The following is a 12,786-nucleotide window of genomic DNA, read 5'->3' as shown; positions in this document are numbered from 1 at the left end:
ATGGGCGACGTGGCCTGGCTTGCTTGCTTGCTTGGCCACGTAAGCAGCCTGGCTCATACGCCATGTTTATTTCATTCTGCACTTCTTCCTTCTCAGCCTCTACCTTCAGTCACTACCTACTTACGTTACACATGCAAGGGCGTCATCAAGAACGTTAACCTCTCCCTGGATAACGCAACGCTCAAACGCCTGATTGTGCACGACCGGAATCCCACTGCCATTGAGGCAAGACGCATTAAAAAGACCAAGGTCGTAGCAATCCTATTTGACGGGTTGCGCGTTCCGAGCACATTGATATGCGGAACCGCCATGGTTCCCTGCTCGCTTTACAAGCGACAAGTCGATGTTTGCAGAAGGTGCGGAGGAGTCGGCCATCGCGCCCATGTTTGCCGGCACACAAACGCCAAGAGCAAGAAATGTCACAACTGCGGTGAAACGCTACAAGAGACGGCGTGCATTACTGCGAGCCGAAATGCAAGCTGTGCAATGACAATCATTCTACAGAAGATCGCGAATGCAAAAGACGCTTCCACATTCGATACATAGTGAGAAGGAGAAGAAAACACAGAAAGCAAGAGTGACAAGCACAACAATGTCAAGACGCACCACCATCTGTCAAATTCAAGGAACGCTGCCAGAACCAGGTGCCGGGACGGGAGAACGCCTCGAGCGTCAATCACCGTTCTCCATCCAGGGGGAGATCCCGATCCAGAGGGCGTTCCCGATCCAGAGGGCGTTTTCAATTTAGAGGGCGTTCTCGTTCCAAAGGGCGCCTCTCGACCCTGTCGGCATCCGACAACCACCTGTCATCTCGGGAATGCTCCAGATCCCGATTGAAAACGAGACCAGCAGCCACGCAGCAGAAGCAGCCGAAGAATAGCTCCTGGGCCAGCAAGGTTGAAGGTGCATCACGAAGCATAAGTAGCCCACCCAAAGGCAAGGCACAGCCAGAGCATGCTCCCTATTCTCGCATTCTAGCGCTTGAAGAAGAAAACAGGGTCCTCAAGAAGGAGCTGGAAGAGCTCCGGAACTCAATAGTTAGAATAGAGAGCGGCCGCGGAATTTACCTGTCGAGCTCACCTGCACTACCAACAACACGCTTACAACAAACGATCGACAACACACACAAACGCAAAGCCGTAGACAGTGACAGCGACACGACGGAGGAGATCGAGATGGTCTTGAGCAATGAAGAAGCCCCACTGACAAACGCGGAGTCCACAATAACTAAACTCACCGACAAAATCGATACGTTGGCGAACACGCTTGCCAAGTTTATGGAAACCTTTAAGACTTACACTGACAAAGCGGACCAGAAGTTCGTGACTCTGGAGAAGATGGTAGTCAACCCATCTGCGGCGGCTGCTCCTCAGAACCTAAGCGCGGACAAACCAGCGGTTGCGGCAAGCGTGCCGAGCATTATTTCTAGAGCTAAAGTCCGACCAGTCAAAGCACGAAATCTTGCAGAGGTAACGAGCCGCGACGCACACAAGCTACAAAACCAAAATGGCCGCTGACCGTGACGAGATTAAAATCTGGCAGTGGAACTGTAACTCACTTCAGCAACGCAAAGCACCACTAACACAGCTATTGCTAGCCTGTAAAAAAAAGCCGCATGTAATATTGCTACAGAAATGTGGAGAAAGCAAAACTGCGAAAGGCATTGGCATACAGGGGCACAGGGTGGCCAGGCCGACCCTGCACCCCGAGCAGAACAAGACGCTAGGAGTGGCTACCTTCATGCGGAAGGACATAATGTTCGCCGAAAGGGACGCCCCCGTATACAAAAAAAAGGCCTGGAAACGGTCCTGGTGGAAATCTTACCACACAGGGCTGTTAAAAGAAGCATCTTTGTGCTCAATGTTTACAGTACTCCATCAGATAAGAAAAGAGATTTCAATTCAATTCAATTCATTTTTCAAAATTTGTTTTATTGTTTTCTTGTACAACACACAAGAAACAAAAGTATGTTGGGACTAAAGGCATTTAGCCTGACAGAGGACCCAACACACTTGTACACCGTTCGTACATATAAAAAAATAAAAATAAAAAACAGCTTTCGCGGCATCCAGACCTTCATGAACAAAAGAAGCAACAGAGCAAAGAATAGCTGACAAAAATATCTTGTTACAATGAATCTGACTGATTATACAAATCTTGTAACATACTTACTACATAACATACTTAAATAAGAATCACTCAGGAAGGAATCAGATTAGAACATTAGTGACATGTGATACATAACATTATACTTTATAGTTAATAAACTACATGCAGTACAAGATTTCCATCGCCCGACAACTACCATTGCTAACATCAGTATTTTTTAGGATCTATCAAAAAGTATGTTCTCCTGCATTAGCACTTCTTTAACTTGTACCTTAAATGCTTTTTCTGTACAGTCAAAATTAAGCTTATGTTCTAATTTGTTTAATATGCAAGTTGTTTGATGGGTAAAAGTTTGTTTACCATAATTTGTTCTTGTTCGTTGTGGACGGCGTAAGATTTGGCGGATTGGATAAGTGTGTTGTCTAGTTCCTTCGTTGGGCTCATACAGTTTTCTGCTGTATATGATTTGCAATATTTTCATATAATAGACTTGATCGGCACGAAGCATATGATATCTTTGAAATAAAGGTGCTGTCCTCAAGTTTGCGTAGTTACCTTGATGTTTGCATTATATGCGGAGAACCCTTTTTTGTAGAAGTACAAGTTTCTTGTAGTTATACTTTTTTGCAGACTAGTTGGTTCATACTTGAATTCAATTCAATTTTTCTTGTAGTTAGATTTGGTAGTTGTTCCCCACAACAGAGTTCCATAGCACAGCTTAGAATAAAAAAAGGCAATTGTATAGCTGTTGTTTCAGCCATAGGGGAATCATATTTGAAATTCTGTACATAATACCAATGCTTTTTGATAAGTCTACACATAGTTGGCTAATATGCGCGTTCCAGCCTAACTCTTCATTAAACGTCACTCCAAGAAACTTCTGGTATGTCACTTGCTGCAGTTTCATTCCTGCATAAGTAATGGTTATTTCGTTATCGATGGGTGTATTGCGTGACCTGAATATAATGTATTTTGTTTTTCAGCGTTTAAATGCACTTTATTTCGATTCATTCAGCAAGCTAGTGATACAAGGTAGTGATTCACGCTGTATTCTAATTCATTCAGGTCCCGTGATTTTAAAAAATAGATTGGTGTCGTCGGCGTACATTATTAATTCTGGGGAATCAAGTATATTAACTATATCATTTACGAAAATTATGAATAATAACGGACCTAGCTTAGAGCCCTGAGGGAAACCTCGTTGAAGCGTTAGGTAACTAGACGAAACATCCTGAATACGTACGAACTGTTGACGATTGTTTAAATAGCTTTAAACAGACTGCTTACCTCGGCGGTAAAAATGATAGGTGACAATCTGCTCATAGTAGCGGGCAATTTTAACGCCAGGAGCACCGAGTGGGGATACTTAAAAAGTGAAGGCAAAGGCACGAAGTTAGCAGAAAGCGCGAATGTGCTAGGCCTGCAGCTTAAAACAACCTTGCTCTCCTTTCTAAAAGAAGTAATTCGTTACAGTGGGACAAAATGCCGGACTTAACCTTCACCAAGAACGTCAGAGCTACCTGGGATAACCTCGCCAAGGACCTGGGTAGCGATCACTGCATCCTAGAAATTAGTGTTGGGAACGAGGTGAAAGCGCCAAGAAAATTCAAAATTACAGACTGGGACCAGTTCCGTAAAATAAGGGAGCAGAAGGGTAGTACAGAACTATCATATGAAGCCCTCCTAAATGAATTAAAAATGGCAGCGAATGAGGCCACCAAAGAAGTCGAGACTGATGAATCCATCCAGGCCATGGACTCTCACCTGGCCAGTTTGCTGCAGAAAAAGCATGACCTAAAGGAAGCGTGGCGTAAAAACACGCTCAACCGACACTTTCGCACAAAAATCGCTGACCTTGGCCACGAAACCGAATCTCACGCCGAAACGCTCTGAGCCTAGAGTGGAACAACACATGTGACGAAGCAGATGCGAAAATGCGGAGGGGAAACAATTTGGGGCTGCTCAAACACCTTATTCCGGACAGCGACAAACCTACCAGAGGCAGCACCCAGCTGCAAGTCGAACAATTGGTGCACAAGCACGCCCAGGATAGCGGTGGATTCAAAGCTTTTCATAAAAATGCTAGGCCGAAAATATATCCCACTGGCAAGCAAAGAAGTAGCCTGGGAAAACCAAAATCCCTCATATGGACGTCGACCGCGAGAAAAGCTATACGAACGATTCAGCGAAGCTGAAATGCGGTATGCTCTACAGCAACTCAATGGCAGATCGGCGCCAGGGCCAGATGACATCGACAATTAACTGCTACAGAGCTTAGCCGATAAAGCAACCGTAATCATTAGTAAGAAGATAATTGAGGCAGGGGAAACGGGTACCGGACCACAAGAATGGCGTAGTGCCAAAGTTTAGCTCATCCCGAAACGCGGAAAACCGCTGAGCATCGATAACTTAAGGCTCATATCACTCACATCTTGCGATGAAAAAGTAGCTGAGCATGCAATACTACACCGTATCACGGACCACATTGAGACCAATGGGCTCTTTCGACACAACATTATTGGTTTCTACAGGGCACTGTCCACACAGCATGCCATGTTGATGTTAAGAGAACACATATGTTGCGGGCTCCTCCACACGCCCAAAGCCATGTTAGCCCTGGACCTGGCCAAGGTCTTTGACACCATAAAACTTGAACACATACTGGGTGAAATATTGCACATGAACTTAGACGAGAAATTCTACAACTACTATAAAGCCTTTCCGGCGAACAGAGCCGCCACCATACGCATAGGAGAGCAATGCGGCGAGCCCGAACGACTCGGAAATATCGGCACCTCACAAGGGTCAGTGCTCTCGCCATTGACCTGTAATGTGGCGATGCACAGGTTGTCGTAGAAGCTTACTTAAATTCCATCCGTGCACCATGCCATATACGTGGATGATATTACCATATGGGTATGTGGCCACTCATATGGTGCCTTGGAAAGAATTCCTTCAACAAGCACTGACTACAACCGAAAAATTTCTTAAGCCAACTGGACTCGCACTCTCCCCCATAAAATCTACTCTAACGCTCTTTCACCCTCGATGAAATTCGGGCGAAGAGGAACAGGATGTATTGCTCAAAGCTGAGAACAACCAAACGATACCACAAGTATGTACAGTTAAGGTACTAGGGCTTACGTTAAGCGCCAAGGAGGGCCACAACAAGAAAGCACTCAAGTACCTTGAAAAAGCGCGAACAATTTGATTGATTAATATGTGGGGTTTAACGTCCCAAAACCACTATATGAATATGAGAGACGCCGTAGTGGAGGGCTCCGGAAATTTAGACCACCTGGGGTTCTTTAACGTGCACCCAAATCTGAGCACACGGGCCTACAACATTTCCGCCTCCATCGGAAATGCAGCCGCCGCAGCCGGGATTCGAACCCGCGCCCTGCGGGTCAGCAGCCGAGTAAAGCACGAACAATTTTGAAAGAGGCATTGCTCGAATCGCCAACGAGAGAGCAGGCCTCCTAGAAGACAACACCATGAAGGCGTATCACGCCTTTCTCGTTAGTCACGTAGCATATGCGTTCCTGTTTCTGAAACTTACGAAGGCTGAAATCAAAAAGGTCGACTCCATGCTCCGCAAGGGACTGAAAACAGCACTCGGCTAGCCCAATAGCACAAGAAACGAGAAACTTGAGCAACTTGGTCTGCACAACACAGCCGAAGAAATTTTTGAGGCTCAGAGAGTAGCATAGATCACACGTCTGTCGTTGACGCTGGCAGGCCCTCTCATTCTACGAGACGCAGACATTTGCCAATTTTCAACCAGAGAAAAGAACCCGACTTCATAATGACGTGAGTAAACACATTATGGTTGAGCCAATCCCTTGCAACGTTCACCCAACGTTCAACAAAGGACGAAGGAAGGACAGAGCGAGAGCGCTCATAAACAAGGCAAAAAAACACAACACGCACGCGCTATATGCAGATACCGACCGCTACTACGGCAGGGAGGCATTTGCCATAGAGGTCATTGATATACACGAAAACATCGTAAACGCGGCAACCGTCCAAACAAGACATGTCAACGAAGCAGAAGAAATGGCGATCGCGCTAGCCTTGCAGAGCTGCCAAGCGTATACTCCGCAATATACACAGACTCAAAGAGGGCGGTACGAACATTCGCGGCTGGCCTAGTAGCTAGAAGCACTGGAAAACTCACCATCAACGCAATAAGAAAGTATGAGAGCAAAAAAACCCTTATTAAATTAGAGAAAGCTCAAATCTACGTATCCCGGTTCCCAGCCCACAAAGGACAGTTACCGGGACTCGACCACTGCAATCCCTACCAAGAGGTCAACCGCCTGGCGCGTGAGCTCACACGCCGCGCCGCGGACGACGACTCCTCGACGAGTGAGTGGTACGAGAATCTCTGCAGCCAGGACAAAGCACTCACATACCACGAGATCACTTCACATTACCGTCGACAAAGACGTGCCTTCTCAGAACCGAACCCAAAACTTAATAACGCACAAGCTCCAACTCTAAGAAGATTTCAACCACGTACGTACTTAAAACCATCCACCTTACACAGAGTGGACCCCGACACACCACCCACGTGCTCACTTTGCAACCATCCCTAGTGCAATTTCGAACACATGCTTTGGCTATGCCTTACCCACAGCGCAGCACAACTAAATACCCAAGAGGCTTGGCAGGAAGCCCTCAAGAGCAACGAATACAAGCAGCAGCTACAGGTATTCCAGAGGGCTCGGAACATCGCTACAAGCCTTCGGCTGCCAGCGCCATCCTGGGCGGAGCCTCCAGGTTGAATTAAGGAATGGAAAGACCCTTTCTCAGCCTCCTCAGGATATGTTTAAGTAAAGTTAATCTCTCTCTCTCTCTCTCCCTCGGCCATCAAATGTTCTAGCGTTATCGCTAGTGGTGACGTAGGTTCCAGCATAATCTGTACAGTTCGCGGATCCGCGAACTGTACAGATTGGTGTCATCTTATTACAGGCGTCATCTCTTACAGTTGGCGTAATCTTATCGAAGTGATCTACTACAGTCCTGAAGCTTCTAGAAAACTGCAGGCGCGGTTTGCGCTGAAAATTGCGTAGAGTATTGGGGCGATAACAAAACTTGAGTAAAGGAACATGGCAATTAAATAATAGTGGTCAATTACGAAGTACAATTAATTATTAGTGGTCCATTAAGAAGTACAAAATGTCAGCGAAAATTGGAAAGATCTCTCAGAAATTTTTTCAATGAATGACTATTAAGGGAGATTTGGTGCCATTATCCTAACAATACAAAGATACCAATTGTTCATGTGACTACAGTGTGGATGCCGATTCTAAAATACGGAGTGTTTTTCACGGTTATGTATCAACACATGACAGCCGCGGGATGTTGATATTGATAAAAACTGTCTAGACCAGACGTGCCTGTGTGACTCGTGAACATACTTGCTCAAACAATTAAGTCGGTCGAACACAGCTGTATGATGCCCGACCGTTGCTGTGGACGGATCGCTGGCAGAATGCGATGCGTTTTTGTGCGTAGCGCCAATGACGGTGTAGCAGGAGATGTGAAGTTAGATTGCGGACTGAGTAGGTTGCAAGCATATATGTGCATTTGTTTAACAGCAGCGCCGTACAGCCCAAGGCGTGCTGTTCGTCGTACTGAAGCATATACGTCCAACGCGTCAACACATGCATCAAGCTCACCTGGTCCCGCAGGCCGGCCGACCGACGACGGAGGACCTGGCGGTGGACCTTGGCGCCTTTTACGAAGAAACATGAGGTGCCTGTCAAGGTACTCAGACGAATTGAAGGACCTGTCTATCATGTTCTCTCCTCGTGCCAGTGCGCGTGGGATTGTCGCCATTGAATTGAGGAAATCTGCATGAATACCACCCATGAATTGGTCGTTTTCGCCATCTGCAACTCCTCCCCAGGATGTGGAGTCATCATCGTTGATAATGTCTTCCATCCTAAGGTGAAGGATAAGAATGCACACAATTACACAGAGCGCATTCCGGTATATTTCTGTTGTAAAGTAGAGGCACAAAGTATGCAAAACGTGGCCACGTTGCTAGTGGACGGACGTAACATACCGGAGACAACAATACTACCACAAGTGTGGTGAAACTTAGGCTTGGACGTTCAGTCTGTAGTGCCATCTAAAAAGTGTGCTTTGCATAAAATATCGTAGAGAAAGTGAAAACACGAGGAACCAAGTTGGGAATAATAGGATAACTTTGTAAGGCTACTTCTCAAAATCGTGCGCCCTTCTGCAACAGTCTGCGTTTTGCTTCTTTATTCATATTTTGCTAGTGTCCCTTATGCTTCTGTCAGTTAACAAAACAATCGCAAAGATGAAACTATATTAGGAATATTTTGCCCGCTAAAATAACGACAATACAACTACTACAACGTCAGCGCACGCAGCTGTCGAATAATCTGATCGTATACCGAAAGCGTGGTTTTTTATCCCTGGCACTAAACCTTACAGCATCGCCACTGTATCACGCGTAAGAGCTACAAAAAGCTTCACTAATCGAGTCCTGCACGCAATCAAGGATGTAAAAATATCGCGACGCTTCCCTACTACTGTGGTGTGGTCTGCGCAATGTTTCTGGGTGGAATGAAATTACAAAAGAAAAGAGTACGGCTGATTCCATTGTCATAGGAACCAGAATACCACGAAAGTTAAACGTGTATGCACAGAGGTACGTGAAGGTTCACTGTGCATTCTTTCGTCAAACAGGTTAACGAATGAATGATATAGCAACATGTTTAGTTTCATACAAAGAAGGTCAAGCAGCCCGAAATTCGGAAAGCAGGTGGGCATGCAGATCGAGAAAGGACGCCCGAGAAAACAGTCACAGCACTAATTCGAACTAAGAATCGTCACAATTCTTACTTCGCGTGTCAACCGCATGCTTTCTTCGCAAACGGGACAGCCGCAGCAAGCAAAATGAAATTTGTGTTGTCTAACTTCAACGCGCCCTTAAGGTGAAAGCACCTGTGTTACAAATCACAAGTACGCGCGCACGAGCAACCGCGCCCTCGAGAGGCGCGCGCGCATCGCAGTGCTTGGTGACACAATCTTTAAAACATATCGGACCTGGAGAACCCTATCATGAAATGTTTGCGCAGGCACACGGGGACACGGAAGAGAACACAAACAGGCGCTATGTAACGAGTGAGTCATTTTCGGGGTCTGTGCCCCCGTGTGCCTTCGCAAACCATTCAAGATGGATATGTTCCAAATAGGCCGAATCGCAGTTTTATTTCACGTCATTTCACTAGTATAACGAAAACTCACTGCAGCGAAGGAACTCTGAGCACCAACAACAGTAAATGATGTATATAAATAGCTCACCCTTACAGTAAGCTACGGTCTGTGGCCGAGTTGATTGACCCCGAGCGCTTGGGAATGAGGGATAGTAGACGACAAGACTTTTTTCTTCTCGTTCTCTTTTTTGCCGTTAGTAGAAATTCAGCGATCTCATATCCGCGATGGAAATACGCCAGTGGAGCTGTGGTGGACGTCGGTACAAAAGACCTTTGTATTTATAGCAACAGAACCTATCTGGCTGCCATCAAAATTTATCACGACAAAGGTGCAGTCGCACATGGGCACAAGCAGCAAGATCAATCTAAATAGGTCACGAAAGCTGGAAGGAAAGTGGTCTGAAACCTGTTGTGAGAGACATCAGCAACCGCGTGACTATTGAAGCGCGACTAGGCTAGGGGGAGACAAATAGCGAAAGCAAAAAAATAATTAAACCTTCAATTTGAATAGAATTACCATAATTTGTTATAACAAAGTATTAGATTACTTTAACAAAGCTTTCGTTTTTGGTATGTGGTTGAGCGCCCATTGTGACACAACGGATACATGCAGCTAGTCTGGAAGCATGATCCAACGGATTTGGAGGCGTATCCAGGCAATATGCCATGAGAGCTTGTGTTCAGTTCGGTGGCATCGCTCATTTTTTCGTGGTGGTGTCATGCGTAGCTTCAAAAGTTTACTTATTTTTATTGGCCTTTCATAGCTCAACTAGCTCACAAAATTTGTAGATAGCTGTTCCTGTGCCTGCCGAATGCTTTCGCTGGCGCATGGCCGGCGTTCTCTCGCCTTTGGTGACTGTGAACGCGACATGCTAAGCAACAAGACGCTGTACTCTACTGATTCCGAAGCTATATTTTCAAAACCGCTGTCTCGCTGCTGTGGTTTTCAACGAATGGGCACCGTGAGTTTTCGAACTATTATGCTATTCTGCTCTTGAACAGTTGTCTTGCAATCGCCTCTGCAAAGTTACTCGTGCATATCGCAACTACGTCATTTGGCTAATTAAACAACTTTGCTTCCTGAATCTTTGTTATTTTTGTTTCTTTTCTCTCTCGCATGCAATTAGGGCGCAATTAGGACACAATTAGGGCGCAATACATTTGCGAAATATTAAAGGCACGAAGCAGGTCAGCGATAAGGAAAAATTCCAATTTCGCGCCACGTAGGGCAAATAAGCGGCTTCTTTACCGTTTCAGGTTGTGACATCATATTGTAACGCGGACTGAAAGAGCGAGGAAGAGGAACAGATCAGACGCTCTCGAGGGATGGTGATTCGGCAGTGACGGTAGAGCGCTGACATTTTTTTCAGTGTAAATAAACCTATCACATCCGTAACAGCTTTGGTGGAAGTGCCGGGGTAACTTGCAATGCTGGACCCCGCTGCAGAAGTTCTTCGAAGAAGCAGACGCTTAGCTGGCCTACCCCCGGACAACATCAGCATGAACGACGACACAGCAATCCCATTGTCGTACTACACCACTGCATCCACCAGTGCCACCGACACGGCACAAGGTGGCCGTCGACCTCGACAACCAGACTCCTGGGCACCTGAGCCACCAATTCTCTCAGGTAAAACTGACGAAGACGTGGACGCTTGGCTAAAACACTTCGACAGAGTGAGCCGCTACTACGAATGGGGCGCACCGGCGAAGATCATGAACGTAGTATTCTTCCTTGCCGGCACAGCCTTGCTTTGCTTTGAGAACCATGAACATGTCCTACCCACTTGGGATATATTTGTTAAGGAACTGAAGGCTTGCTTTGGGGACACGAGTTTCATGAAAAAGAAAGCTGAGCAAACGCTGTCACGTAGGGCTCAATTGCCCGGCCAGACGTGCACAACCTACGTTGAAGAAGTATTGAGGCTTTGCGGGATTGTCAACGCAAATATGTCTGACGAAAACAAAGTCGGTCATTTCTTCAAAGGCATCGCCGAGGACGTGTACAATTTTTTGATAACAAAAGAAAACTTGAACACTCCTTCGAATTTCAGGCAGCAGTGTCACTCATTCGAGGCGTTGAAGTCCCGGAGATTTCGACCCAAGTTCGGGCGCTTGGACAATGTTTCCACTGTCGCAAGTATGGACGTCGCCACCTGCGAAGACATTCCCTTCCTCGTACGTCGGGTAGTTCGAGAAGAGCTCGTACGACTTCAAGCAGGTAACGTTCACCACCAATGCTCGTTCGCCGCGTGCCCCGAACCGCCTCCCTACTGGATGCCAGAGCGCCACGTCAAAAACCGACCACGCACAGAAACTGCAGATTTTACCCCACGGATTCCATTTTCCCCAACAGGTCGTGGCCATTACCAGATGTCATCATCTCGACGTGCCGCTGCGGACCTCCGACCGTCGTCAACCAGGCCTCTACCAGAAGAGTACTATGCGTCATCACAAAATGTTCCTGCGGAGCACGACCCGTCTCCGCGTACTTCTGCCACCTCTGCTCCAGCTAATGTAAGCCGACAAGTCCCCATTTGCTACAAATGTGGTCTCCTAGGGCATATTTCGCGCTTCTGTCCCAGACGGCCGCTTGCACCGCCCCGTTTTTCAACGTATCCGGCTCGTATGTACGAAAAGCCTGTGCCGCCACGTTTGTCGACGCACCCGCCTCGTATGCACGAAACCTGGACCTCTCACCCGGCCCACCACCGTCCTTGACAGCAATGGCCTAACAAATTTCGCAGCGAGTCCCCCGCCTCCGAGCACAGCCTGACGCCGCCTCCGACACGGTCCCGCTGGTCGCCGTCTCCGCGTCGTCGGTCACCTTGCCCGCATCAGCTGGGAAACTAACTGGTGCGACCGATAGAGGTGCGGTTGCGGGACGGTCAGTTTCGCCAATTCCTCCTTCTGCTGTGATGTTGATGAACAAAGTGCGTGTGTGTATAGACTGTGTAGACACTCTTGCTCTTGTAGACACTGGTGCTGCTGTTTCGGTTATGAGCCTTCGTTTCAAACATCGTTTCTTGGGTCACAAAGTTATGTTCGCGTGGAATCATCAAGAAACTTTTCGTGGAGTTGAAGGCGAGGCGTTATGCGCTGTTGGTATTTGTCCAGTTGTACTCACAATTGGTGGACAATATTTCCGAGTTGAATTCACTGTACTGGCTCGCGCAACTCATGACGTCATTTTAGGGATAGACCTTCTTCATGAATGCGGCGCTACGCTTGACTGTCAAAATGGAGAGATTCTTCTGCAAAGTACGTCGCCCGCTGAAATAATTGACAATTTTCCGACTCTGCCCATCGTTGCTCTGTCGTTTTCTGAAGATGTGACGATCAATGGTCGGACAGCAGTGTTTGTACCCGTATGCTCTTCTCATGTCCGCTCAGGACCCTGCACTGGACTTGTGGAGCCTGA

At 46.9% G+C, this 12,786-nt stretch overlaps 1 protein-coding gene across 1 annotated transcript in view; it reads right to left on the bottom strand.

Annotated features, from left to right (window-relative positions):
* Nucleotides 1-12,786, bottom strand: part of LOC142784487 (uncharacterized) — a 443,154-nt gene that overhangs the window by 413,720 nt on the left and 16,648 nt on the right. The window contains exon 2 of the mRNA XM_075882881.1: nucleotides 7,794-8,059. Within this exon, the coding sequence (XP_075738996.1) occupies nucleotides 7,794-8,059 (266 nt within the window). The remainder of the gene's footprint in view (nucleotides 1-7,793; nucleotides 8,060-12,786) is intronic.

The sequence above is a fragment of the Rhipicephalus microplus genome, chromosome 2 (assembly GCF_043290135.1).
Source record: "Rhipicephalus microplus isolate Deutch F79 chromosome 2, USDA_Rmic, whole genome shotgun sequence".
NCBI classification, from domain to species: Eukaryota; Metazoa; Arthropoda; class Arachnida; order Ixodida; family Ixodidae; genus Rhipicephalus; species Rhipicephalus microplus.
The sequence above is the reverse complement of the archived record's forward strand: the minus strand, read 5'-3'. Positions and strand labels throughout refer to the sequence as shown.